Genomic DNA, 26,335 nt, shown 5'->3' with positions numbered 1-26,335 from the left:
GTAGATGCGATAAATGTAATTTGTTAAGCTGGTCAAAGAATATGGCATTCAGGGAGTCTACTGTATTTGACTTAAGGTATAATCATATTTCAGGTAATTATAACTCATTGAGTCCAGTGCTCTCCTCTCTACATTGGAGGAGTTGTGTTAAAGAATGTTGTTTCCATATATAGAGAGCATAGATAGCTACATTGTTTGCTAGAAACTTAACACTGTTTCAGTGTTGAAATTGGGCTGAACTGTTAAGAATGGAAGGGAGCTTAGGATCCATGTGGTGAGAACTGCATTTTGTGGATGAGGAAAATAAGGCCAAGTGAAGTGACGTGATTTGTGAAGGGCCAGGTGTAGAAGCCAGGCCTGAGGACTTTCACTACACCAAACTGCTAAAGGAGAAAGCCCATGTCAGAAGAAACAGTGGCAAATGTTACATCTGGAAAATAAAAAGGATTTTCAATCTAGATCTTGCCCCTGCCTAAGGAGGATGCCTGTGGCCTTCCTCCTCTTGCTGAGTGACCCCTTCATCAGATGGGTCTTCTCAACTCCAACTTAGTTGTCTTATAAACCCATTCGCAATACTCCTGTGTTCTGTGGTAAGTTTTCCTACAGGCCCTGCTGGCAGGCATCACCTTGAAATTCTGTCCACGGCTTTCTAGTGGGTGCCTTACTTAAATTACCTTCAGTATAAATTTATCTTTATCCCCAGCTCATAAAATTCTACATAATGGAGATGATGTGTGGTGCTCACATCTATTATTCCCAGCCCTGGCCTGCCTCTTGTTTTAGATGTCCAACTGCAGATCAGGACAAGTCTTCTTGAATATCCTGGCATTGCTTGCTCAAAAATGAACTCTTACCACTACTTCCAAGTCAGCTCCCCATCTTAGCTAGCCACTTTGTGCCTGAGTATTATTTTGATCTCACTGATCCAGTCTGGGCTTCACTGCCTCCCATTAGCATCCAGCAAGGGCACTCTAACTAGCTTTCCTGCTTTAAGTAAGCCAATCAATCTACCCTACGCACTGATGGAAAATGTCTGTTGCTTTTTAAAAAGAGAGCTCCAATCATATTTCCCTGATCAAAACTTTCCAGTGGTTCCAATTACCTGTAAAATAAAATCCAAACTTCTTAACCTGGGTAGTCTCAAACCGGGTCATCATTCAACCTACATTTGTTGAGTGCCACCTGGAAGCCATGCCCTGGTGTTAGGTACTGGAGACTTGGCGGCTTAATAGAACACAATCACTGCCCACATTGAACTTTCCACTCTAGGGGAGGGATCCGGAGTAGCAAACAATCAGCAAACAATGTATAACACTGTGTGTGTGTGTGTGTGTGCGCGCGCGTGTGTGTGTGTGTGTGTGTGTATCTGTGTCAAGGGCCATGACAGAGGTAAAGAATGCTCTAAGATAAAGGAGGAACAGCACCTAGCCTAGACGGAGGTAGAACAAGATGGGAGAAAGGAAAGTGGAGTGGAATTAGGGAAGTATGGTTGGGAGTCAAGAGAAGCCTTCCAGGAGACAGTCCACCAGTTTGAAATGTGAGGAGGCAATCAGACAAGCCGGAGAGGCATGGTGAGTGATGTTCGACCATGTTTCAAAGGGAGTGTCTAGCACGTGCAGTCTTGTCTCCGAATTCCTCTTCCATGTACACCGGCCTACATCTCCTTCTTAACATGCTTCCTCATCTCCTTCTTGTTTGCCTCTCAAAGTTTTCAAAGTCAGGCTCCATTACCTTGTCTATGAGGTTTGTTTGACAATCCAGCTAGAAGTGGCCCCTCTAATCTTTGAACTCCCTTAGCCTGTACCTGTGTACCTCTGGCATAGAGTTGCTTGGTGAATACTCATGGAATGAATTTCTATTGCCACCTCCTAACTGATCTATATAGCACCTCACATCCATTCTAGTGCATCAGGCTTATCAGGCCTTCCCGCCTTTTCTGCCTCTTCTACTCATCAGGTGGGCATTCTCACCATCACCCAAATATACTTGGTGATGCTGTTCCAATTACCCTCTGCCTACTCAATCCCACTCATTCTTCACGGTCCAAACCAACTCCATTCCTTCTCTCCCGACACCCATGCTACTCTGCTCTCTCCCTCCTCCAGCCTTCTTTGGCCTTTAGATCAATGCAATCCTGCCTCTAACTGGGCAGTAACTTCCTTGAGAGCAGCACCATCTTCCACATGGCCCACTCGACAAAGACTCGACAAAGTGGCAAGGAACTGCGGACAGATTTTCACGGATCTTTGTTCATAGCTTTGAGCAGAGAGAACCCAGTTTCACAAATAATGCTAAGAGGTCACTGTGGAGGAAAATAAACCAGCTGTAAAAAGGTGCACCTGAGATAGGATGAAGGGGAAATTTATGAAGACTTGGGAGGAAAGCTTGCCCAAGGTCCAAGTCAAATCAAGTCAAAACCCACCACTGTATTTTCCTTTGTTTGCTTTACATGAATGGTTTCATTGGAACACAAAGAGGTAGGGATTTTTCCTCCAGATATATAACGTTGCCTCTTTGAGTATAATATCTCTGAGTTTCCACTGGAATAGAAAAGGGAAGTATTTTGTAATAAATTCAAAAGAACTATTTAGGATAGTTTATTTACATGGTTGTTTTATAGTTTTCTTATTGTGAGATTACATAAAGAATTGATGATATGAGACAAAATGTTTCAGGTATGTTTGTGTCCCTTCCAAATTACCCGATTTTGAAGATATAAACTTTCAAGTTTCAATAACATCTCTACTTCTGGGGAACTTCTTTAGCATTTCTTCATATAAACGGTCTGTGGCAACTGGGAAGAACAGGGGAGATACGGGTGCTGGGGCTTTATCTCATCTCCTGTAATGAGGGACGTTTCCTCATGACAGTTAGTTTATTAACTTCTGGCAGGTCTCCAGGAGTAAATAAAGGTTGAACGTAGTTAGGGACTATACCAAGACCTTCTGCAGGATCCTCGCCCTTTGTCAAGTTACATCAGAGTCGAGGTCTGCAGTGGGATTCAGTAAAAGGAGGGCCTTGAGTACTTCAGTAATTAATCCTGCAAGAGGCATAAACCTGAGACCACAGTTCCCCTTTGACAAATGTAGTTCCCGGACAGGTACCTTCTAAATATCCACAGGGTTTAGGAAATGAAACTGAGACAAATCTTTGAAGCCTTATCCACATGAGCAATACACTCTGCAGGTAGAGATGCTTGTTACTGAATTGAAATCTTCTAATGCATTCTCAGGAGCCCTTAATTAGACAAGCTTTCTGAGTCAGATGAGCCCGAGGAGACCTCTGCTTGTATTTTTTAGGATTTCTACAGGCTACAAGATGCATTACCTCAAACGAGTCCTACTTCTAAGGGAAACCACTTGAAGCCTTTCTAAACTGGCCTTGGCTACTAGGATCTCCCATTTCCCAGTCTTTATCTGCAGTTCCCCCAGTTTTATTTTCTTTTCTAGCCCTTCTACGTCCTTCTCCTTCCTCTCTTTGTTTTCGGTTGAGCAGTTCACAGCCTGCATTCACTCTCAGCTATCTCTTTTAGAGAGTCAAAAGGCCAGAATGGCATTTTTTTTCTTTTTCTGAGACAGGTTCTCGCTCTGTCACCTGGGCTGGAGTGCAGTGGTGCAATCTCAGCTCACTGCAGCCTCCACCTCTTTGGCTCAAGCAATCCTCCCACCTCAGCCTCTTGAGTAGCTGGGACTACAGGTGTACACCACCACACTCAGCTAATTTTTTAAATTTCTGTAGAGATGAAGTTTTGCCACATTGCCCAGGCTGGTCTCAAACTCCTGGACTCAAGCAATTCACCCTCCTCGGCCTCCCAAAGTGCTGGGATTATAGGAGTGAGCCACCATGGCCAGCCTTCTTCTTCTTCTTAGTGGCACAGTTAGAGCCCTTAAGTTCCAGTGTACGTAGGACTAAACTGGGTTCCTCTCCTAAGCTTAAAATTCTCCCCCTTGGTCTGTAAACACTTCCTCTTCTTCCCTTAAACTGGCTCATGCCAGCATAATCTTCCTTCAACTTCCTTCCATCGTCATCCCTTCCTTGTGATGACTCACTGTTGGGATTTCTTGGGCTGGGTGAGGGGTGTTAAAGACCAACCACTAACTAACAGACTTTCCAAGTTGAGCATATGCCAAGAGTCCAGACTCTCACCTGAATGAGGAGATCGATAGCGAAAGTCCTCTTTGGTCAGCAGCAGGAGAGCTTTGCCATTCATTTCAAACGTGTTGCTGTCAATTGGCCTTAAAGAAAACTCATTTTCAGCCCACTTGAGCCACTGGGCTACGTCATCCCTGCTCCAGTAAATTGGCTGCAAGCCTGTTGGAGAGAGCGTGAGGCAGAAAGAAAGAGAGAAAGGTCTTGTCAGTTAGACAGCTGGAATAAAGGGAGAAGATCTCTGAATAGTTAACAAAATGAGTCTCCACATCTCAAGAGCCCTTATGTTCAACTCTGAGTCCCCTCTCCAGCCCTTGTTTGAGCCGCCCCACTGGGGGCTTCTCCAAGCCCAGAAGCAGCCTCCAAGAGGAGTCCAGGGAGCAGTTTGTGCACCAAACCCTACTCTGGGGTGTGCTGTCAGATTAACTTTTTATTTAGAGGCAAAATGAGAAAAAGATCTTTTATGTGTTTAAGGGATGGTAGGTCTTAGAGACCTGCCCTTCCTTGCCCAGTTCCAGGGGCTGTTCCAGGGTGCCCACGGCACCCATAGGGGCTCAGAACTATGACACGTGTCAGTGTGGTTGGAGGGTCCTCAGATTCAGAGCTGATCTGATTGCAGCCCAGCGTCCTTCTGAAGAAAGAATGTTCCAGAGCTGAGCTTGACCTTCCAGAGCTGCCAAATAATGAAATGTTCCCTGAAACTTCTTCCAGGAAGAGCAATTCACTCAGCCTCTGGGAAACCATCAGGCTGGCCTCTGGCAATAAGAGGGCAAGGTAAGGATAAAAGGTCTTCTGCCTTTTTATTCTACTCACTGACATTAGAGCTTCCTGGTGGGGTGGTACTTGAACTCTGAGTAGGAACCAAGTGGGCAGGAGGGGGGTACAGAGCAGGGGCTGAGAGGTTGGCTCAGGTTGGCTCTCTGGGAGCCTGACTGTAAGTCTATAGTTTTATTTTATTTTGCTGCTGTGAGAAATCTTTGATAAGTTAGAACAGTGGTTCTCAAAATATGATCTTGGGACCCATCAGGGTTCCCGAGACCTTTGTAGGGTGCCTATGAAGTAAAACATCTTATCATAGCAGTATTAATTATTTGCCTTTTTCGCTCTCATTCTTTCTTAGGTGGAATGTTCTAGAAGGCATATGACGTGATCTTGCAACAGATTGAATGCAGAAACAGAGATGAGCGTCCAGCCATCTTCCATTAAGCCAGATTTTAAGAGACTTTCAAAAATGTGTAACAATGCTACTCTTCTCACAAATTATTTTTGGTTTGGGAAAATATATTTTAAAATATGTTTGCATTAATATAGAGTTGGCTTACTATTTTACTTGCTAAATTCATAAATATTTTGTAAATACCCAGGTTTAATTTATATAATAATATGGTAACTACAGATAGCTATAACCCATATAAGCAAAAGCTCTTTGGGGTCTCCATTAATTTTTAAGAATCAAAAGGAGACATGAGACCAAATTTAAGAACTGCTGGGTCAGAAGAAGCTAGATGTTCAATGGATCTTCATTCTCTAAAATCACATGGTATGAATCAATAGTTCAAACAGAGCAATGGCATCAGTGTTGCTAAGAGGACCTTCCGTCTCTCACTATAAGTTACTTAAACTTGCTAAGAAGACTTCACAAGTGTGTTATAAAAGTGTCCCTCAGTTTGATCCTAGAAAAAATTACCTTTCATCCTAAACCAGGCATGCCAAAGAACAATCTGGTTTGCTATATGGGGCTGCTCTTCCTACCTGCTGAAGTGGGGAACAAATGGCTCAAATGCCGTGGAAAATGTCCAGGGCCTCTGGGCATGATTGTCTTCCAAGTGGCTCCTTTGCAAAGTGTAGTTTTGAGGAATGGTAGTTGGCTTCCTCTAAACCTGTGGAAGTCCCCTCAAAACCAAAACCCCTTTTTTGTAGTGCACCAAAAAAAGAACTACTGGGCACTGGAAATCATTAGAGATGAGGATTTAAGAGTTTTTTTCTTGGTGTTTTTAGGATAATCTTTTTTTCACATGGAAGCAAATTAGAATTTCAAATAATAATTTATGGTGCGTTACTGCTTTATGATCTTTAGAATAAAATACAGCCACTAAAGGTTTTTGACTCCTGACTGGCCAGAAAGTGATGCCTATTAAAAACAGTCCATGGATATGGGAAGTACCAGCTCTCTCCAACAACCTTGAAAACATGTATCTAGAATCACAGGGAGGTGGGAGTGGCAGTGAGGGTTACTCAGCAAAATCTCAGTTTTCGAACCGGTAAAAACCTTAAACCTAACTCCTTACTGTCAATGGTGTCACCTTTGAACAAGAATGGCACTGCGATTTGTTATTATGGACCTTCCTCTCCTTCACACAGGGAGTTCCCATTAGGGGACACATGTGAAGGTCTGGTTCCTCGGGCCTAGGAAGGTGCCTGGAGGTGAGAGGTCCAGAGAGCAGAAGATGCTCAGGCAGAAACAGGAAAAAGTACAGGGTGGCTTATTGGAAACATGGGCCCCAAAGCAAATACAGAACTGAATCCCGCTTGGGAGGGGAAATGAGAGTAAAATGCTGAAGTTTCTGCAGAGGACACGCTGCAACGGAGGGAGGTGGGTGAGAAGGGGGTGGGGGATGCAAGTAGTAATTTGAGGTTCTTTATATTCTATGGAAGAAAATACTCATGAGTAATCTTTTCCCTAAATACAAGAAGAGTCACACTCCAAACAGCTCTGCCGGTTAAGCACAACAGTTTCTCTTTTCACTTCCCATTAATGTCTCCCACAGCCCAGCCCCTGAAGCAACCAGGGCCACCGTGTGGAAACCCCCTCACCAGGAACCGACGCGAATGCCCTGGGCTTATGTACAAGAGGAACCCAGCAAGGTACAGGGGAGACGGTGGCAATCCCAGCAGTCATACAAAAGTGATCTTGACAGAGCAAGCCACCTGCTCGAGGCCACTCAATACATTTATCAGCGTCGCTGCTCTTCCTTTAGCATAAAGAGAGAAGTAGGTGGACACGTTCACCGAGCTGGAAAGAGGCTGGATAAACTTTGGTGTTCAAAGTCAAGTCCCACTGTTATTTCCTTTGTAATTCAATCGAATAAAAAGGTTGTGGTGTAGAATTGAGGGGGGAAAAAGCCCCTTTTCCTTAAACCTAAAGCCCTTAAGACCTTGTGTGTTAGTGTCTAAATGGAACAGAGCCTTGCACCTGGAGGCAATTCTAATCAGGCTGATTTAATTTACTTAATAGTCATTTACTAAGCACTACTATGCACCTAGTACTGCTCTAAGCACTTTATATGAATAGATATTAGCTCATTCAACTGCATGCTCACACAACCCTATGATAGGGATTCAGATTAGGAAACTGAGGCCCAACGCATTTAAGGGACTTGCCCAAGGTCACATAACCCTAGTAATGACAGAAGCGGAGATCTGAACCCAGGCAATCTGGTTCCAGAATCTGTGCTCTTATCCATCACACTGTACTTCGACATGCATGTCCCATCCAGATCCAGAATTGAGACTGGTTTTGAACATCCATTAGGGATTCAAAAAAGACTGAGTGAACTGACTCCTACCCATCCAAGACTTAGATCCTTGGAGACTTTCTCAAATTATCAACAGACTAAAAATACAGCCAAAAAATCTGTAGATCCCTGGAGAAGTAGATTTATAAATGGGAAGAGGAGGGAGGTGTAGGTGGGACTCTGCTTTTAATGCACCCAGGAATAAAGTCCTCCCTTCACAGGCTACTTGCTCCCAGGCACTCATGGGTGCTTGGTCTTGAGAGTCTTACACGGCTCACAGCTGCAAATGGAACAGAAGCTGCATGGGCAGAATGAGGGAGGCACATACATAACTTGCTTTATTTACGACCATCTCTTGCAACTTTAATTCAACAAAGTCAAAGAATATAGATGTTAATGATCATTAGGAAAAGGAAAAAAAGGAGAGAAGGAGAGAGACCATTACTCTGCACCTATATTATACTATTCCCTGTGCACATAGCGTGCCTCTTGAGGGCCATTTACTAAGATCAGCATTTTTAATGCCAATTAGTTTCAGAGAATATTTGAAAAGAATTTTGTACAGAGAAAGTGAACTGCTGTGATTAAGAAAGTTACTAAAAATTCTACTGTACCTCTCCCCTCTCCCGAGTAGGTCCAGTATATTGTGTCATATCCTTCAGTGACACACCCAGGCCCTTAAACTTACTTCTAATATTTCTTCAATTCCATGCTTTAATGGGCAGCCACATTCATCAGTACATTTTGACCCTGTTTCAGACTTTCTGAGATGTTCTTAAACTAATGATGACAAACATGTTGGGAGACAGGAGCCTGGATTTTATTCCCAGATCTGCCATGAATTAACATTTGATTCTGGGCAGGCCACTCAGCTTCTCTGTGGCTCAGTGACTTCATCTGTACAATGACGGGCTTAGAGTATGTGATCTCTATTCCCTTCAGGGTTTCATGTAGTCAATATGCTCCTATTTAATTTGAATCCAAAAAACCAAAGAATACAAATACAGCCAGGATCTTTTTCTACAGAATTACTCCATGCCCATGGCCATGACCCTGAGATTTTGTAACTTCCTGAAGGATCTTCTGAATCACAGAAGACAGATTAATGCTTAAGGGTGTTTCATTATATTCTAATTCTTGGAAAAGTTATAATCTAGCTATAGCAATAATCAACATAACTGCTTGCATCGGGGTAGTACTTCAGAGTTGATAAGGTGCTTTCATACATATTACCTCATGTAATTCTCACAAAAGCCCAGTGAAGTCTGTTGCATTCTCTTTTCAGTTTAATAGAAAACAGGGCTTAGTCATCAGGTGATTTTATTGATTTCAGCAACACTCAGTTCAAGCTTTTCTGCTACAGTAGCCATTCAGCAAAACCACTCTTTATCCAAACTTTCTGTATAAACAGGAATTTGCTCTAGGTTCTAACGTGCTAGAGACAGAATCATAAAATGTGAAAGATGGAAGCTGAGGCCTGGAAGTTAAGAGACTGACTCAGGATCAACCTGCCCCTGATCCCCTGACTTTTCCCAACATCCCATGTTGTCTCATAACTTGATTCAATGACCCACACCAATTTTGTAACACAGTGAGGACAGTTATCACGTCCTTGCTTAGTCATTTTGCCTCCAGATGAAACGTCCTTAATTGGTCCAAAGATAACTCCTCCACTGCAGCTTGTAGACCCTTACCAACCTGCCTGCCTCCTCCAGAGATCTTATGTGGCTTCAATTCCTAAACGCAGCGGTAGGAACAGGACTAGCATTTTTCTTTCTCTGGACAATATACTTCTATTGATAGTAACAGCTAGCAATTACTGAACATTTACACTGAATCTTATCACTGCAATGATTATTATTCTTTTTTTACAGATGAGAAAACTGTAGCACACAGAGATGGAAGTGGTGGTGCCATGACAGAGATCCAGGTGGTCTAGCTCTACAGTGTCAACTCTTAACACCCCACCACAGTGCTTTTTGTGTAGCCTAATAACAGCAATGCACTTACTTGTAAGCAAGTGATTGCTATGTCCCAGGAGTCATTCTAAATGCTTTGCATATGTAACTCATTTAATCCCTGCAGCAATCCTGTAGGACAGGAATGATCCCCATTTATGGAGGAGAAAACTAGAACACAGGGAAGTTAAATGACTTGCCCAAAGTCACTCAGCCAGGAAATGGAAGAGCTGACATTTGAATCCAGGTGATCTGGCTCTGAGCCCACGTTAAAAACTACCTAACTCTCTAAGCTTATTTGGTGTTTTGGCAGGATATCAAATTAAATTTATGACTAAATTTTAAAAAGAAAAAGTTTCACGGTAGTTCAGCATGCAGGCACTGAGCACAAGCATGGAACCTCTATTTCCCAGCTGTGTGACCTTGTACAAGTTACTTAACCTCTCTGTGTCCTGCTGGTGTCAACTGAAAAATGAGGACAACTTTCAACCTGTGAATTAAATATCATTGAATCATAGATAATGTACTTATACAATTTTCAGATGACATAAAACTAGTGTAGAGTAAAATTATACACATGATGATGATATGAAACACACAGGCCAATATCTGGCATAGAGCAATCACTTAATAAACATTAGCTATTGCTTTTGTACTGTTATTATTATAATCACCTTCATAATCTCACCCTACCTGAACATATATAGCTAGCACTTGGAACCCAACTGTAAGAATGTATATTAATTGATATTACATTTTATCTTATTATTTTTAACCATCATCCCAGCCTGCTGCAGTCTCTCCAGATTTCCATCGATTTCTAGCATCTATACTCTGTAATTTCACGTCATCTGCAGCTTTGCTAAGCATCTGTCACCTCCACAGGTTACTGACAAAGTGCAGATCGTATAGGGCTGAGATGGGAGTAGCCTGGTGACACACCAGTCACCTCCTTTTGGATGGATACTGATCAAGTTATTGACTCCTTTTGGGAAGAGTTATTCAATGATCAATCCATCTAAATACTCTGGTTTTTGGACATTTTCCAAGCTCATCCATGAAAGCAACATCAGAAATTCAATGAAACGCCTTCCTGATATCCTGAAATACAGCAACTACAACACTTAGAGCAACCTTATTAAAGAAGATGAGGAGAGAGGATGAGGAGCAGATGGCTGGCTCCAAAGTGATAATGTCTTCCACTCGTAACATGTATGTTTGAAAATCTGTCCTGAATTTTATCTGGAAGTTCCATCAGGTTAGCTGTTTTATTTCGTACCCACATTTTCCCCAGCTTCTCTTCCTAAAATCAGGTTACCAACAGTTCCTATTCTTTTAGTACAGCTTCCATTTCCCACAACCCTGAAGGATCACTGCCAGTGGCTTATCTTTCACCCCTCTGAGTTCTCGACCCTGGGATGTCATTTGTCTGGGCCAAGAGCCTTGCATTTATTCAGAACTTAGTTTGCTTTTACAATCAATTCACCCATCTCAGGCTTCAATTCCCTTCTGTCAATGTTTGCACTACCTGTTTCAGTCTGACAATCATTCTCCTTCATGGAAGAGAGAAAGAAGTTGAACAGTTTTGGTTTCTTTGCCATTTGCTGATGTTACCCCATCCAACCCCATCAGCAGGCTGACATCATGCTTATTCTTATCCTGCTGCCCACATTTATTGTTTTCTTAAGCGTATTCCATGGTTTTCAGCTCACTTACGTTTTAAAATTCTAGAGCTAAGAAACTCTCCTTTATATGTTTCTTTTCATTAAGTTGCTTTTTCATCCATTATATACATCTTTTTAAAAATCGGAGCTCATTAGACTGGTACTCACAAAACAGTGAGAAGATAAATTGGCATCATCTCTCTGGCAAACAACTTAGTGATATTTTAAGAACCCTGTAAATGTTAACTTCTCAGAATCTACCTTAAAGAAATAACTTAGTATGTGGAAGAATCTTTCATGCACAAAGATGTCTATTGCAGTGTTATTTTTAATAATGAAAAACTAGGAACAGCAATAAGGAAATAGTTAAGTAATAGTTACTGACAATATCTATGATAGAAAATTAATGTAGCCAGTAACATGATGAAGAGTATGTATTCATATTGAAAAATAGTATGTGTACCTATATAATAATCTCAATGCATAGAAAAATACAATGAAACATAAAAATATTCAAAGAATTGACACTCAGTAAAATTGTAGGTGATATTCCCTGTCTCCTTTTCCTTTTTTCTTTCTCATTTCTCATTCTCTATTAAGCATGTTTTACTTTTATATTTAAAAAACTATTTAAGGGCTGGGTGTGGTGGCTCACATCTGTAATCCCAGCACTTTGGGAGGCCAAGGCCGGTGGATTGCTTGAGGTCAGGAGTTTGAGACCAGCCTGGCCAACATGGTGAAACACTGTCTCTACTGAAATACAAAAATTAGCTGGGCATGGTGGCAGGCGCCAGCTACTTGGGAAGCTGAGGCAAGAGAATTGCTTGAACCCAAGAGGTGGAGTTTGCAGTGAGCCGAGATTGCACCACTGCACTCCAGCCTGGGCAACAGAGTGAGACTCTATTTCAAAACAAACAAACACACACACAGACACACACACACAAACTATTTAAAAATTGAGCTAATCAGAGAATATCCCCAATATCGCCTCATCAGTTTCTTTAGTTGTCTCCCTTCCTTCTTATTCCAATAAGGGTCATATGCAGTTGATAAGTCAGGATTTCATTTTCAAGAGCAGCCCAAATGACTCTGAGTTGTGTCTCAGCATTCAGATCATGAGATCATAAATACTTTTCCCTACATTTTAAAAATTTGCCTTAAGTCAAGAAAACACATCTGTTCTTGTCTCTCATTTCCCTTCCCCAATCCTAAAATCATGTTTTTATTCTCACCCTCTGCTATCATTTCTACTTTTCCAGACAATTCCTCATTTGTCAGATTTGAGTGCAAATTAGCAATGCTCCTCAATGCATCTTCCACCTTCTGGGAGATGAAATTGTGAATTGTTAGGTACATGTGTTAAGAGTTAACATGTCCATGCATGTAGCTGAAGGGGATTTCGCAGTGATTTGCACACGGTGCCTGGCACATAACAGTCCCCAGGTAATGCCAGACTGTAAAGCCAAAGATTTCCTTTCCTAGGCAGTCCACATCTGAGCCAGCTCTGCAGTCTGATTGGCACCCCTCTCCTCCCCGACACATCTGATCACTTACTCCAGCTCCGGCTTTGATGGTCAGGACACTCAGCTCTGTGCAGTTCAAAACATTACCAGATGCTTCCGCATCCATGTCATGCCATCATTTATTCTGCAAGGGAGCTAAAGCTGGCACAACTGTATTTTCAGAAGAAACTGAAGCTCAGAGAGATCGAGGGACTTTCCCAAAGTCACAATGAACCTAAGACCAAAACTCCAGCTCCAGGCTTTCTGTATTACCCAGTGAACTTCCCCTGGGTTAAAGGAAATAATGGATGTAAAAGCCCCTTGCACTCTAAAATGCACTGTAAAAATGCAAGGGAATGAGGAATAATAAACCATAAACTCAACTTCTCATGGCAGGCCTGGTCTAGCTGCAGATCCCGAATACTGCTCGGTGCCCACAGAGCACCTTCTGACCTCTGCTTGCCGAGGGCAGGGTTTACTTAGAATTCTTCCCTGTGTACTCTGCCCTTCAAAAGAAAACCGAGTGTCCTCAGAGCCCTTCAAGCTGCTTCCCAGAGGCACTTTTCCGGAGACTTTTCTGCCTCCTTTCCCTTCCCCACCGGCCTGCTCTCTGCAAATCTGCTCAAAACCCCCAGGCCAGCCTTGGATGCATTCTGACAAGCTCCACATCTCACTCCTCTGGGTCTGCCTCTAACCCTGAATGTGCTATCTGACCAAAGCTGCTTTCTGCAAACAAATTCTGTCACTAGGGAATTGGAAGTTCAAAAACATTTCCTATTTCTGTCCTCAAGGTTAGCCTGTATCTCAGCACTAAGTTTCCAAGTGGAGGTCGGAAGGTTATACTCATGTCTTTCAGCCCAAAGTCCAAGAACAAGAACACTCTATGTTCATGTTCAGATCCAAAGTCACAGTCAATTCCCTCGAATGATGTTTTTTTTTATAAACTTCATTTTGTGGATTTTTCTGACTTTTATCTAGTTTTAGCTACAAACGGGTTTTTAGCAGAAAACCTGTTGACAGCAAAACTGACCCAGAGCTTGCCACTCAGCCTCACAAACATGACTTAGAAGAGTTCTTCTCATTTTTGCTTCTGGGCAGCAAGCCCAATGTGGTGAGAGCCATGTAGCATTTTAGATCAGACCTTGGGTTTCGGAGTCAAATTGTCCTGGGTTAAAACACTGGCCGCACCACTTACTAGCGCTGGGTTAGTTACGTGTCTGAATCCGTTTCTCCAGCAGTAAGATGGAGTCCAGAATAGTACTTACCTCTTAGGGCAAATGTGAGCATGAAATGAGGTGATCCCTATAGAGATGTTGCACAGTGCCTGGTACACAGCAAGTGCTCAATGCATTTTGGGGGGCTGGGTAGGACAAGGACTGGATAGTAAATGAGTTGTACTTTGTCCCATGTCTCCAGAAGACCAAAATACTTTCAGCAGCTAACTGGAGCTGCAGAAGCTGGAGCAAGCATTCTTGGAAGGTGCATGACGGCTCCGGCAGGAGCTATGAGGCCCAGTATAGTGCTTTGAGGAGGGGACTGAATTGTCATCGTGCTGGCTGGGAAAATGGCTCAGGTGGGGTTGCGGAAAACAGCCTGGATCAGGGAGAGGTTGGAGGAAAGAAGGCTGAAGGAGGTGCCCACTCAGGCCCCAGGCTAGGCTGAGGCAAGTAAGACATTTGCCCCAGGAGCAAAATTTAAGGGGTGCCTTTAAAAAGTTTCAGTAATCAAGATTAAGTCATGTAATGCAATATTTTAAAAATCAAAATTAATGCAGAAAATGTATGGTGACGTAAGCATCAACATTTTAATTAAAGTCCATATCAAAAAAAAAAAAGATAATGGGGAGGGGACAGCAAAAAGGGAGTGGGGAAGAGATTAGAGCAAGTACTTTTCAGCGTTAGGAAGAAGGTACAGGATTCTTTGAGAATTCAGCCAGAGTTCATAAACCCCCCTTCAAAATGCACAGGCACATGCACACAAATATTTGCTTGTGATTTCAAAGCTTATAGACTACCTCAAGTTTATCCATGGATCCCTGGAGAATCCGTTTAGTATTTTTTTTAGTCTCGTGTATGCAAATAGTTCTGACAATATGTACCTGTGAGGTAATGCGAAAACCAAATCAGGTTTGAGAAGAGAGAGATATGTCTCTCCTGATATTTCAGGGAGAAAAACAGAAAAGAGAGACAGGAAGGGTGCCCTCTTCTCACTTAGAAGTGGGGGTACAATGAAATGTTTGAGCTATCATTTCTTTATTTGAAACGCACAGTCCTGACCTTAAATAGGGAATGTCCCTTCTTCAGTTATTATAGATGACATTGCTAACATATTGAAAGTTTTTCTTCATAGTAGTTAGGGTCAATCACTGCAAATAACCTTAATTTACGTACAATGAGGCAACTTGGCTATGCAAGGAGAGATACTATACAAGGATGACTTTCTAAAGCCAAGAGGCATTAAGGCAGCATTTCCTATACTGCAGGGCAGAAAGGTCATTTTTATTATCAAACTTACTGATATGTATGCTTACAAAGAAGCCTGAGTTTAAGAAGAAAAAAAAGTAGGAAAATAGATATTAAGAGTTGAAATGTTCCTCAAACAGATTTATTGAGAAATCGAAACTGCTGGAGGAAAGTTGGTGCAAGAATGTTTGTAATCCTCAGCGGAAATGGATGGGGTACAGAGAACATAAAGACCCTGCGGGATTTGCATGATTCACAGAACATGGATACTCTCCTGAGGGTGCCTGAATAAAGAAGGATGAAAATTCTTTCCCCTCCTGCTCTTTTAAACCGCACACGGACCATCTCTGGTGCCCGGCACAGTCTGCAGAACATTCCTGTGCAAAGTGTAACCAGAGTAAAACTCATTCTCATTCTGAACTGGGACCTGATCTGTCCGTCACTTGCATGGAGGAGGCTTGGCTTTGTGTGGCTCAGCTGTGCCTGTTCCCAGCCCTCTCGGGTGTCTCTATTCTCCTGCGAAATTTTAAAAAGCCTCTTCTCAGGATGGAGACAGTCCTGATAATCACTGAATTCCAGGAGGAGGAGGTGGAGGTGGACAGGAGGTGTGGGGGCAGGGCGCGGGGGCTGGGAGAAGGGAGTGCGAAAGAGGTGTTGAACTTTTACATGAACAGACCTCAGAAAATACACATAGGGCCCCAAAGGCAAATCTGACCTACAACACCTCCAAAGCATGGCTTTTCTGGAAGATGCTGTTTTTTAAGGAGAATTCCACTGCACCCCCTTCTTCCTTGTCCTCTTCCCTGGCTCTTTGGAGAGTGCTTCCAAGTGCTTTCAAAGGCCCGGTTGGTTGCCTTTGGGTGTCGAATCTACCCTCCAATGAAAGGCTGTCTGGGCTGCTGCTGATTCAGCATTTCGCGGGGCAGACTGCTGTGACACACAGGCAGGATGAAATCATTTTAACAGCGTTGCTGACGCCTCATGAAACAAACAAACAAAAAAAAACAAACTTGGAGAAGCAACTTCTATTTAAAGATAATTGTGTTGCATTTGTGTGTGTGTGTGTGTGTGTGTGTGTGTGAGAGACAGACTTCTCTCTATTCTATTCTATCTCATCCCCTTATTCCTCCTTTCTGAGGACATTCATAGGGAAATGGCTTTTATAGACCTATCAATAAAAAAACTGTAATCTTTTTTCTCACCAGTTATTAATATATTCCCTAGTATTAGAGTTGTAAAGGTTACTAATCCCCTGGCTTAAGATGGTCACTTGGAGTCAGGAAAGCTAAACACCACCACAAAGCGAACCCCGTCTCCCCTTCCAGGGCCACAGATATGTAAACTGGATGTCTCATGCTTTGTCCCTGGGCTCATCTGAGACTCCAAGGCTCATACTGGGAGGCCCTCCCTTGCTGCAGAACACTTTTCTCCTTGGCTCTGTCACCCCACCTGGGATTTTACATTATTCATTCGTTTGGATGAAAGCATGAAGATCTCTGTACCAGAGGAAGCAGGCAAAAGGAAAATGATAAATCAATACAGGCTGTTCACACTTAGCTTTGGTGGGCAGTCAGATGAATGAGTGGGGAGGAATGAGTCAGGTGACCCTTGAGTTTTAAGGGCAGACTCCCAAGTAGGTGGCAGGGGTCCTGGAGGCAGGATGGTAGGAGTGACAAGAGGTAGGAGCCCTCACTCCCTTCGGCCCGTCATCATTCATGGCTTACGATTCTTCAAAGGTGCTTTTCATTCTGTGCTGGAAAAGGTATGAGTGTTAACAATATAGATGTGAATATTCTGAGTTCTGGAAAGAGGCCGATGTCTGTTTTTTAACTTTGACATGGGAGTCTGGAAAATCTGTGAAGAGCATGAGTGGCTCATCATGGATGGAGCAAGTAATGCTAATCCACCAAGTGCAAAAATGCTCCCCTGAGGTTGGGCAGAGCGTAAGATGGGGTGAGGTCTCTGGGTGGTCTGCAGGCTGGCCTCCTGCTACCCTACTATTTGTAAAAGCATGCTGTTGGCCAGGTCCTGTGGCTCACACTTGTAATCTCAGCACTTTGGGAAGCCAATGTGAGAGGACTGCTTGAGGCCAGGAGTTCGAGACCAGCCTGGGCAACACAGCAAGAGCCCCATCTCCTTGAAAAACAAAATAAATTAGCCAGGTGTGGTAGTGCATGCCTGAAGTCCCAGCTACTCAGAAGGTTGAGGTGGGAGAATTGCTTCAGCCTAGGAGTGGCTGCAGTGAGCTATGATTATACCACTGCACTCCAGCCTGGGTGACAGAATGAGGCTCTGACTTAAAAAAAAAAAAAAAAAAGGCATGCTTTCTACTGTTGTTGGCAAGAATTGCTAACTTAATGGAAATATTTAAAATCTCTCTTAACCACGTTATAATAAAATGAAACAACGAAATTCAAATCCTGTTTTTGTCACTTACTAGCTCAGTGACTGGAGAGGGCTGAATGTTGGCTGCCAAATAGAAATGTCCGTGTCCTAATCCCCAGAACCTGTGAATAAGACCTAATTTGAGAATGGCTCTTTGCAGATGTCATTAAGTTAAGGATCTCAAGATTATGCAGGTGGGCCCCAAATTCAATGACAGGTGTCCTTATATGGAAACAGAGGAGAGACGCAGAGGAGAGGAGATGGCCATGTGAAGACAGGGGCAGAGACAGGAGCGATGCAGACGAAAGCTTGCTTTGTGGTTTTTTCCCCAGAGACTCCTATTATCCACGTGGTGAAATTTCTTTGCCTTTCTTCAATATTTGTCACTTTTTCTTGAGTTGTTTTTAAAACCTTTCTTGTTTCTTCTTTAAAAAATTTCCTGCTTCCCCCTTGTGTTTCTCTTTTAAAAAATCACCTTTTGTAAAGATTCATCTTGTATTCTTACTAGTTAACTCTTCATTTCTGAAATGATTTTTTTTTACTTTTAATTCTTTCCAGAGTCTGTCATTTCATTTGGAAGTTTTTCTAATTCTCATTGATGTTGTGTTTGCCCCACGCTTCGTATCTTTTTCTTCTCACCTTTTAGCTCATTTGGAGGTAAGTAGGGTTTTGAATTGTTCTAAAGGCATGTTGTTTTGGCACGCTTTCTTTAGGGATGCTATTCTGCTCCTTCTGTTCCTTTATCTTATAAAAACTTTGTGTGGGATTTGACCTCACTACTTTTCTGTTGCTCATTTTCATCTGAAGACAATTTTCCGGAATGTTTATGAAATGGCATGGTTCCAGCCTTAGCAAACCCTCTCTTCTATTGTTTTCATGTAGCATTCAAATAAATGGCGGCTGGCTTTCTGAAATCTCCTGGTTCTGTTTCCTTTGGGAGACCTTGCATCTAAGTCTCTGCTGCCCCATCCTTTTCTTTTTCTTTTTTTTTTTGAGATGGAGTCTTGCTCTGTCGCTCAGGCTGGAGTGCATTAGCGCGATCTAGGCTCATAGCAACTTCCGCCTCCAGGGTTCAATCCTGCCTCAGTCTCCTGAATAGCTGAGATTACAGGCATGCACCATCACGCCCGGCTAATTTTTGTCTTTTTAGTAGAGATGGGGTTTCACCATGTTGGCCAGGCTGGTCTCGAACTCCTGACCTCAGGTGATCCACCTGCCTCGGCCTCCCAAAGTACTGGGATTATAGGCGTGAGCCACCATGCCTGGCCATCCCTAACCTTTTCAATGTGCCTCCACTCCCAGCAGCTTCTCTACAGCTATCCTGAAAGCTGGCCATCAGCGTGGCTGGTTAGTTGCAGAGTTCACAGGGACCAGAGAACTCTACACCTTTCAGACCTCCTCGACGCCACTTGCCCTTACTACTATAGGAATGAGCAAAACCACTCCCACTTTCAGGCTTTCTGGTGAATACCTCTTGGCTATTTTTGGGTTTTCCCTGTTCCAAAGGCTACCAAAAGTCCCATTAAGGTGGGACTCGGGGATGTCTCGTCACTGGGTTTTGGTTTTGCTATTGAGCTGCTCTGCTCTTCCGTGGGGATTCTGAGAATTACACTGCTGCTGCCTGTGCTGTCCTCCCAGACTCTGTCACTGAAGACTTCATGCTGGGAAACACAGAGCCCCTTCGGCGTCTCATAAAGAAGAGCGCCAATCTTCGGGTTCTCCTAGTGAATCGCTGCTGGGTTTTGTGGCAGTAAGTGAAAGAAATGTGATAATTAATCTAAGGGGTCTCTGGCCCCACCAAAGGGTGTTACAGCCCAAAGTGCAGGAACCACTGCACTCTAGAAACAGAGACACCAGAGGGGATACACAGGAAGAATCAAATGGCTGAGAGCCTCAAAGGGCACTGGCATTCAAGGGGGGCTGAATGGCTTCTCCCACCAAAAGAACTAAGGAACGATTCTAGCGAAGATGAAACATCGAAATAGAAGGAATTACTGGCCGGGTGCGGTGGCTCACACCTGTAATCCCGCATTTTGGGAGGCCGAGGCAGGCGGATCACAAGGTCAGGAGTCTGAGACCAGCTTGGCCAACATAGTGAAACCCCATCTCTACTAAAAATACAAAAAATTAGCCTGGCCCGGTGGTGGGAGCCTGTCATCCCAGCTACTTGGAAGGCTGAGGCAAGAGAATCATTTCCACCTGGGAGGCAGAGGTTGCAGTGAGCCGAGATCGTACCACTGCACTCCAGCCTGGGAGACAGTGCCAGACTCCAACTCAAAAAAAAAAAAAAAAAAAAAGGAAAAAAAGGACTCTGTAGTGGGGATTAAAACAACAGTAAAGACACAGCCTTTTACTGTCTTTCCATATCTCCTATCACCGAAAGTCAAGATGTCCAGATGTCAGAACTATGAAATTTTTAACAGTTCACAAAAGTATGAGTGACTCAGCCTGTCAGACATCTTAGCAATCCTAGATCGTGGTGGAGACCTCCCCAAGTTAGTCTTTCCCAAGTTCAGTGATGAATTGCATCTTCAAGGAAATACGGAGTTATAGTCACAGATTCCCCCATGCAAGCCCTTAGGAGGAGCGATCCAGCTGCTCATCTCAGAAAGAGTCCCACAAAACCAATGAGGTGTGTGAACGCCAGAGGCCCTACAGGTGCGGTTGGTCTTGCTGTCAGCTCTAACTTCGCTTTTCCTGCTTGTGGCAGCCTCCTTTCTCACTGGAGCCTTGTCTATTTGGAAGACTCGACTCATCCCTGACATGCCAGTCTCATCGGAGGATGCTGTCATGTACTGATAATTTTTAAAAATGGCTGTTTTAATGCAGCCCTTGGAAACTTTGCAAGAAATGTATTGATTTGAAATACTCAAGCTGAATTATTGAGCTTTGGCAAAGGGAAATAAATCTTTCCCATTCCTCCATGCCTGTTGCCAAGCCCAGCTTCCAGGAAGCAATGGCTGTCCTTTCTGGAAATGAAGCAAAGCTCAAACATTCTATCACTTTCCCTTTACTTCTCCCCACTCCCTCTTCTCTTCACTTGCAATTCACTGACAAAAGCACTTTACATTCATTGCTTATTTGCCTGAATAGGCATCTGAATTAGTAATGCCCAAATTAGTAATGCCTGGCTGAGGCAGCTTCCTAAATAATGAGGCCTGATCATTTTGGCAGACCCGGAGGCCCGTGGAAAGCAAGCCTGCAGCAGGACATTAGGTTACACACTCTTCCGGTTTTATAACCAAAATTTCCCCTACAGACCTGGATGTGAACAGTAAAGGGTATATGTTTACTGATGCTACAGATGAATAAGACCAGGAGCTAGAAATGGGGGAGAAAGGTAGAGGAGTGTGCGGGAAAGAGGACGTATGCTGGAGAGTTCTAACGCACAAGGCAGGATTAACAAAAACTTCCTGACATCTGCTGTTTCTTTCATTTCAGGCTGAATGATCATCTCACCTGGCGATGTGCCAGGGGAATTCCCATCATTACCATCAAAACACAGTTGGGTCTAACTGCTGAGCACTCATTTTGTCCACCTCTCTGTTCACTCACCCACTCACCCACTCACCCATCCGTCTAACCTAGGAGATGCCCACTATGCCTCGCGTCCCGGATCAGGTGCAGGGCATGTCAAGGTGAATGAGACTGGATTTTGCGGTCTGGAAGGGAAGAAAGGAATGTAAAAAGACATTTACAAGTTAGCGCATTCGTGCACGGCCAGGGAAGACTTTCTCAACTGGATGGGCTAACAGCTTCCCAGTCAAAGGAACAGTGGATGCAAGGCCTGGACACACGAAAAGAGCACAACCAGTTTGGGGAAATGTTGAGTAGTTCAGTAGGATTAGGACGTGAGGTATATGTGAGTGTGTTCAAATGGGGGTGAGGGTGGGAGGTGACAATGCATCTCCATGTTTGTTTTTAAGAGACAGAATCTCCCTCTGTTGCCCAGACAATAGAGTTGTTGTATGGTGGTGGGATCATGGTTCACTGCAGCCTCGAACTCCTGGCTTCAAGTGATCCCCTTGCCTCAGCCTTCCAAGTGGTTAGGACTACAAGTGAGCCACCATACCCGGCTAATCTAAAAAACATTTTTTTTAAGAGATGGGGTCTTGCTATGTTGCCCAGGCTGGTCTCAAACTCTAGCCTCAAGCAATCCTCCTGCCTCAGACTCCCAAAGTGCTGGGATTACAGGCATAAGCCCCTGTGCCCGATCACCATCTCCATTTTGATGCTTAATAGGCACATTAGGCTTAATGATGCCAACCAACCTCCAGATGCCACTCATCTAAATCTGCTGTTCCCAATCTTTCCCATCACAGAGAAGGCAAACTCCATTCTTTCTGTGGCCAAGGCCCCACACCTTCCAGTCACCCTTGTTTCTTCTTTCTTTATTTTTTTGAGACTGAGTCTCACTCTGTTGCCCAGGCTGGAGTGCAGTGGCGCCATCTCTGCTCACTGTAAGCTCCCCCTCCCGGGTTCACACCATTTTCCCGCCTCAGCCTCCTGAGAAGCTGGGACTACAGGTGCCCACCACCACACCCAGCTAATTTTTTTTGTATTTTTAGTAGAGATGGGGTTTCGCCGTGTTAGCCAGGATGGTCTGGATCTCCTGACTTTGTGATCCGCCCACCTCGGCCTCCCAAAGTGCTGGGATTACAGGCGTGAGCCACCGTGCCCAGCCCCTTGTTTCTTCTTTTACACCCCCTTCCGGTCCATTGGTAAGTGTTATTGGCTCTGCCTTCCAAATGTATCCAGCTCTGCCCACTTCTGCCACCTCTGCTGCTACTACATTAGTCCTAGCCACCATCCTCTCTTGCCTGGATCATTGTTACTGGTCCCTGACTGGTCTGCCAGCTTCCACTGTTCCTTCCCTGCATCTATCCTCAACAGACCTGCCAGAGATTCATTCAAATCACATCACTCCTCTGTTTGTAAGTTTCATCATGTCACTCTGCCCAGAATCCTCCAGTGGCTTCCTATCTCTCACTCACAGTTCATGCCAAGGTCTTTACAATGATCTTCTGGGCCCTATATGACCTGACCTGTCTGTACCCAGCTCCCACCATCCTTTCCTGACATCATCCTTTCCCTCCTTCATTCTGCTCCAGCCACACTGACCTCTCTGCTGTTCCTCAGACCTACCAGGAACTATTCCCACCTCAGGGCCTTTGGACTTGCCGTTCCTTCAGCTGATATTCTTCTCCTAGACATCCTCACTTCCTTCAAGTCCTCCCTGGACACTCCTTCTAACATCGCATATCTGTTCTCAGACTCCCCCGGTCTTCTTTCTTGCTTATTTTTGTTTTCTCTTAGCATTCATCCCTAATCTACCTAATCATTTTACTAATCATGCTGTTTCTTACTCATTTTCTTCACTAGCATGTGAACGGACCTTTGTTTGGATTCCTGCTATATCCCCAGTGTCTCAAGCAGCTTCTAGCCCATTTTCAGTACTCAATATAATATTTCTGAATGGATGAGAAGCTATGGCACATGATGGAGACAGTGCAGCATGGTGCTAAGGAGTGTGGGCCTGGAGTCAGGTTTCCTGGGTTTGAATCTTGGTTCTCCCACTTCCTAGCTGTGTGACCTGGTGCAAGGTGCCTTACCTTTCTGTGCCTCGATTTCCTCCACTGTAAAACTCAGATAGTAACAGGACCTACGTCAGGAATTATGAGCATTAAGTATGTTGACATATGTGTAAAGACCTTAGAACTGTGCGGGGTATGGATTGCGAACTTCATAAGTGTTAGCTATTATTAGGAAGGCCTTGGAAGGCCTTGTCTGCTGTACTAAGGAGTTCAGGCTTTATCCTAAGGCTACAAGGAGTCACTGAAGAATTTTAAACAAGGGCGTAACATAATCGGATATTGTTTTCAAAGGATCACTCCAGCTGCAGAGTAGAGAATGAATTAGAACAGGGCAAGACTGGTACAAGGCGGCCAGTCAGAGGCTGTTGCAGAAATGGAGATGACAGATATTGTTAGCCTGAACTAAAGCAGAAGGGATGGAGAAAGGATGGGCTGAAGATACCATGGGGTAGAATTGATGGAACTTAAGAGATTAATTCAATGTGGAGGAAGCAGTCAGTGACAAAATCCAAGCTCCTGATTCCCGAAACTAGATGAATAGAGGGGCCCGCCCATCTCATCCCACAGAGGATGGATTGGCGGGGGATATATTCAGCTTTGTTGAAGGTGAGGTAACTGTACAACATCCAGGTAAAGAGGCCCAATAGGTGTTGAATGTGAGGTAACTGTACAACATCTAGGTAAAGAGGCCCAGTAGGCAGTTGTACACATGCATCTGTTATTCAAGAGAAAGGCCCAGGCTAGAGATAAAAAATATTTGGAAGTCCCCATCGCACTGATGATCGTTGAAGCCATTGGAGTAGGTGAGTTTTCCAGAGGAAAACATTTAGGCAGCAGGCAATTTAGAAAAGGTGTATTCTTAAAGGAGGGAACAGCAGGGGACAAGTCCGGGGACAAGTCAGAGGACAGTGGTATCTTGCAAGCCAGGAGAGTTTCGGGCAGCAGATGGCAGATGGATTTGGCGTCTGGGGACTGCAGCCAGGGCAGAGGGGCAGCAGGCGTAGAAACCAGATCACGGAGGGTTGAGGCGCTAATGGGAGGTGAGGAGGAGGACACCATGTGGAGAACTCTTTCCAGAACTTGGCTGTGAGGAACCAGATTTGTGGTAGTGAAGAGCGATGTGCAATCCAAGTGGGCCTCTTTGAAGATGGAATGGAACTAGGTGCAAATGAGAAAGAGGCTGACTGTGAAGGAGGGGAGAAGCCCACTGGGGAGGCTGCGGCAGAAGAGTTCAGGGGAAGGGACCTCTGTATACAGGGGAGGGACGCCTGTTCCACTGGTAAGATGGTGAATGCATGTGGGTAGGGTAGGCTGAGGGCCAGGAGGGAGGAGCAGGGTGACAGCTGATCCCTCTGCAGGAGGAGGTGAGGCTGCCTGGGAGCCTGCAGAGGAGGGGTGAGACTATAGCTTAGAAAAGGGCTGCAGGGGTAGGAGGGACTCCAGGACCAGGGACACCCCAAGGCTTGAGAAGCAGCATGAGTGCCAAGTGGAGGGAAGAGCACTGAGCAAAGTGAACACTAGCATTTCTACTCTCCTTGGAAAGCACAGATTCTAGGCTCAGAGATACCAAGCCCCATATCGTAACTGGTATAAAACCCAAACCACACCAAATATTCAGTGAGAACATACAGTGTGCCCAGAGAAATCTTCCTTAAGAACCATTCCCATTGCTTTTTTTTTTTTTTTTTTTTTTTTGAGACAGAGTCTCTCTCGCTCTGTCGCCCAGGCTGGGGTGCAGTGGCACAATCCCAGGCCACTGCAACCTCCGCCTCCCAGGTTCAAGCGATTGTTGTGCCTCAACTTCCTGCATAGCTGGGATTACACGCATGCATCACCACGCTCTGCTAATTTTTGTTACTTATGTATTTTTTAGTAGAGATGCGGTTTTGCCATGTTGGCCAGGCTGGTCTCAAACTCCTGGCCTCACGTGATCTGCTCACCTTGGCCTCCCAAAGTGCTGGGATTCCAGGTGTGAGTCACTGTGCCCAGCCTCACTGCTCTTTTGAATAAAAACCTTCACAACTCCCCACCAAAGGCACATAAAATAAAACCTCACTCTTCAAAGAGGCATTCAACTTCCTTATCACCTGGCCCCCAAGGCCCTTTCCCAGACCTTTTTTCCCAGCACTTTCCATACCTGCCTTCATCCAGATACACACCTCCCAACACCCCTCCCTGTCACCCCGCAGGCCTTTGCTCACACACACTTGCTTCGTCTGTCTGCGACATGCTTTTCCTCCCTCCTTGCATGTGGAAACTCACATCTCCTTTAAGGCCTGAAACTGAAGTCACTCCTTCCAGGAAGCCTCCTTCTAAAAATGTCTTTCCTCCTGTCTTTTTGCTTCCAGAGAACTTTGAAGATGGATATGGAATTTCTAGGACGCCGTGTTAAATTAGAGTTATGACTGCATATGTCTTTTTTCCCGCTAGGCAGTGAGCTCTGAATGCAAGCCTACTTATGTTTGACTTTGTACTCCCCACAGAACCCATTCCGGTAAGAGTTCATGCTCTTCAGCTGGCATGGGGGCTGGCCAGGCCTCGGGGTGCTGTGTGTGGCCAGGGAAAAAAAGATGACTTTTTGAAAAGCACCAATGATTTGTGCATTAAAATGGAATGTACCCTACAAGTACTGTCTTTCTGGCTAGAAAAGTACATGATTAGTTAAGTAGACACTGAGATCATTAGTGGAAATTACTCCATAGAGTTATAAGTTCAGAGCATAAGACATTTTTTACCCTGATCAACTGATTTATTTTTTGGTTCTTATTTCTTCCTAAATTTTCCCTGTTTGGCATCTTAGAGACATTTTTCTTCCTGCTGTGCCTCATCATTAACTCCTATTTCTTGAGCTTTCATAATACAGTACAGCAGAGGCTGTAGGAACATCACACAAACAGGATCTCTTTTGCTTCTACGAGAATAAGTATTGAAAGAATATTAACTTCTGGCATGTAAGGGCAAAAGCATAAATTGAGATTATACTATATACCTGGTGCTTTGGAGACACTTGCAATTTCATCTTCATAACAGCTCTGGAGGGTGGATATTACTGTTCCCATTTTCCAGATGAGAAAATGCAGACATGGTCAGAGGAGTTAACTAACTT

The 26,335-nt window shown here is 44.2% G+C and overlaps 1 protein-coding gene across 6 annotated transcripts in view; it reads right to left on the bottom strand.

Annotated features, from left to right (window-relative positions):
• The window catches only part of ETV6 (ETS variant transcription factor 6), a 279,774-nt gene that overhangs the window by 49,142 nt on the left and 204,297 nt on the right, over positions 1-26,335 (bottom strand). For all 6 annotated transcript variants that reach the window (XM_055358698.2, XM_063694591.1, XM_063694590.1 and 3 more), the window contains one exon: positions 4,147-4,311. In XM_055358698.2, coding sequence (XP_055214673.1) covers positions 4,147-4,311 — 165 coding nt within the window. The remainder of the gene's footprint in view (positions 1-4,146; positions 4,312-26,335) is intronic.

This window comes from Gorilla gorilla, chromosome 10 (genome assembly GCF_029281585.2).
Source record: "Gorilla gorilla gorilla isolate KB3781 chromosome 10, NHGRI_mGorGor1-v2.1_pri, whole genome shotgun sequence".
NCBI classification, from domain to species: domain Eukaryota; kingdom Metazoa; phylum Chordata; class Mammalia; order Primates; family Hominidae; genus Gorilla; species Gorilla gorilla.
Note: the sequence above shows the minus strand (reverse complement) of the source record. Positions and strands in the feature narration are given on the sequence as shown.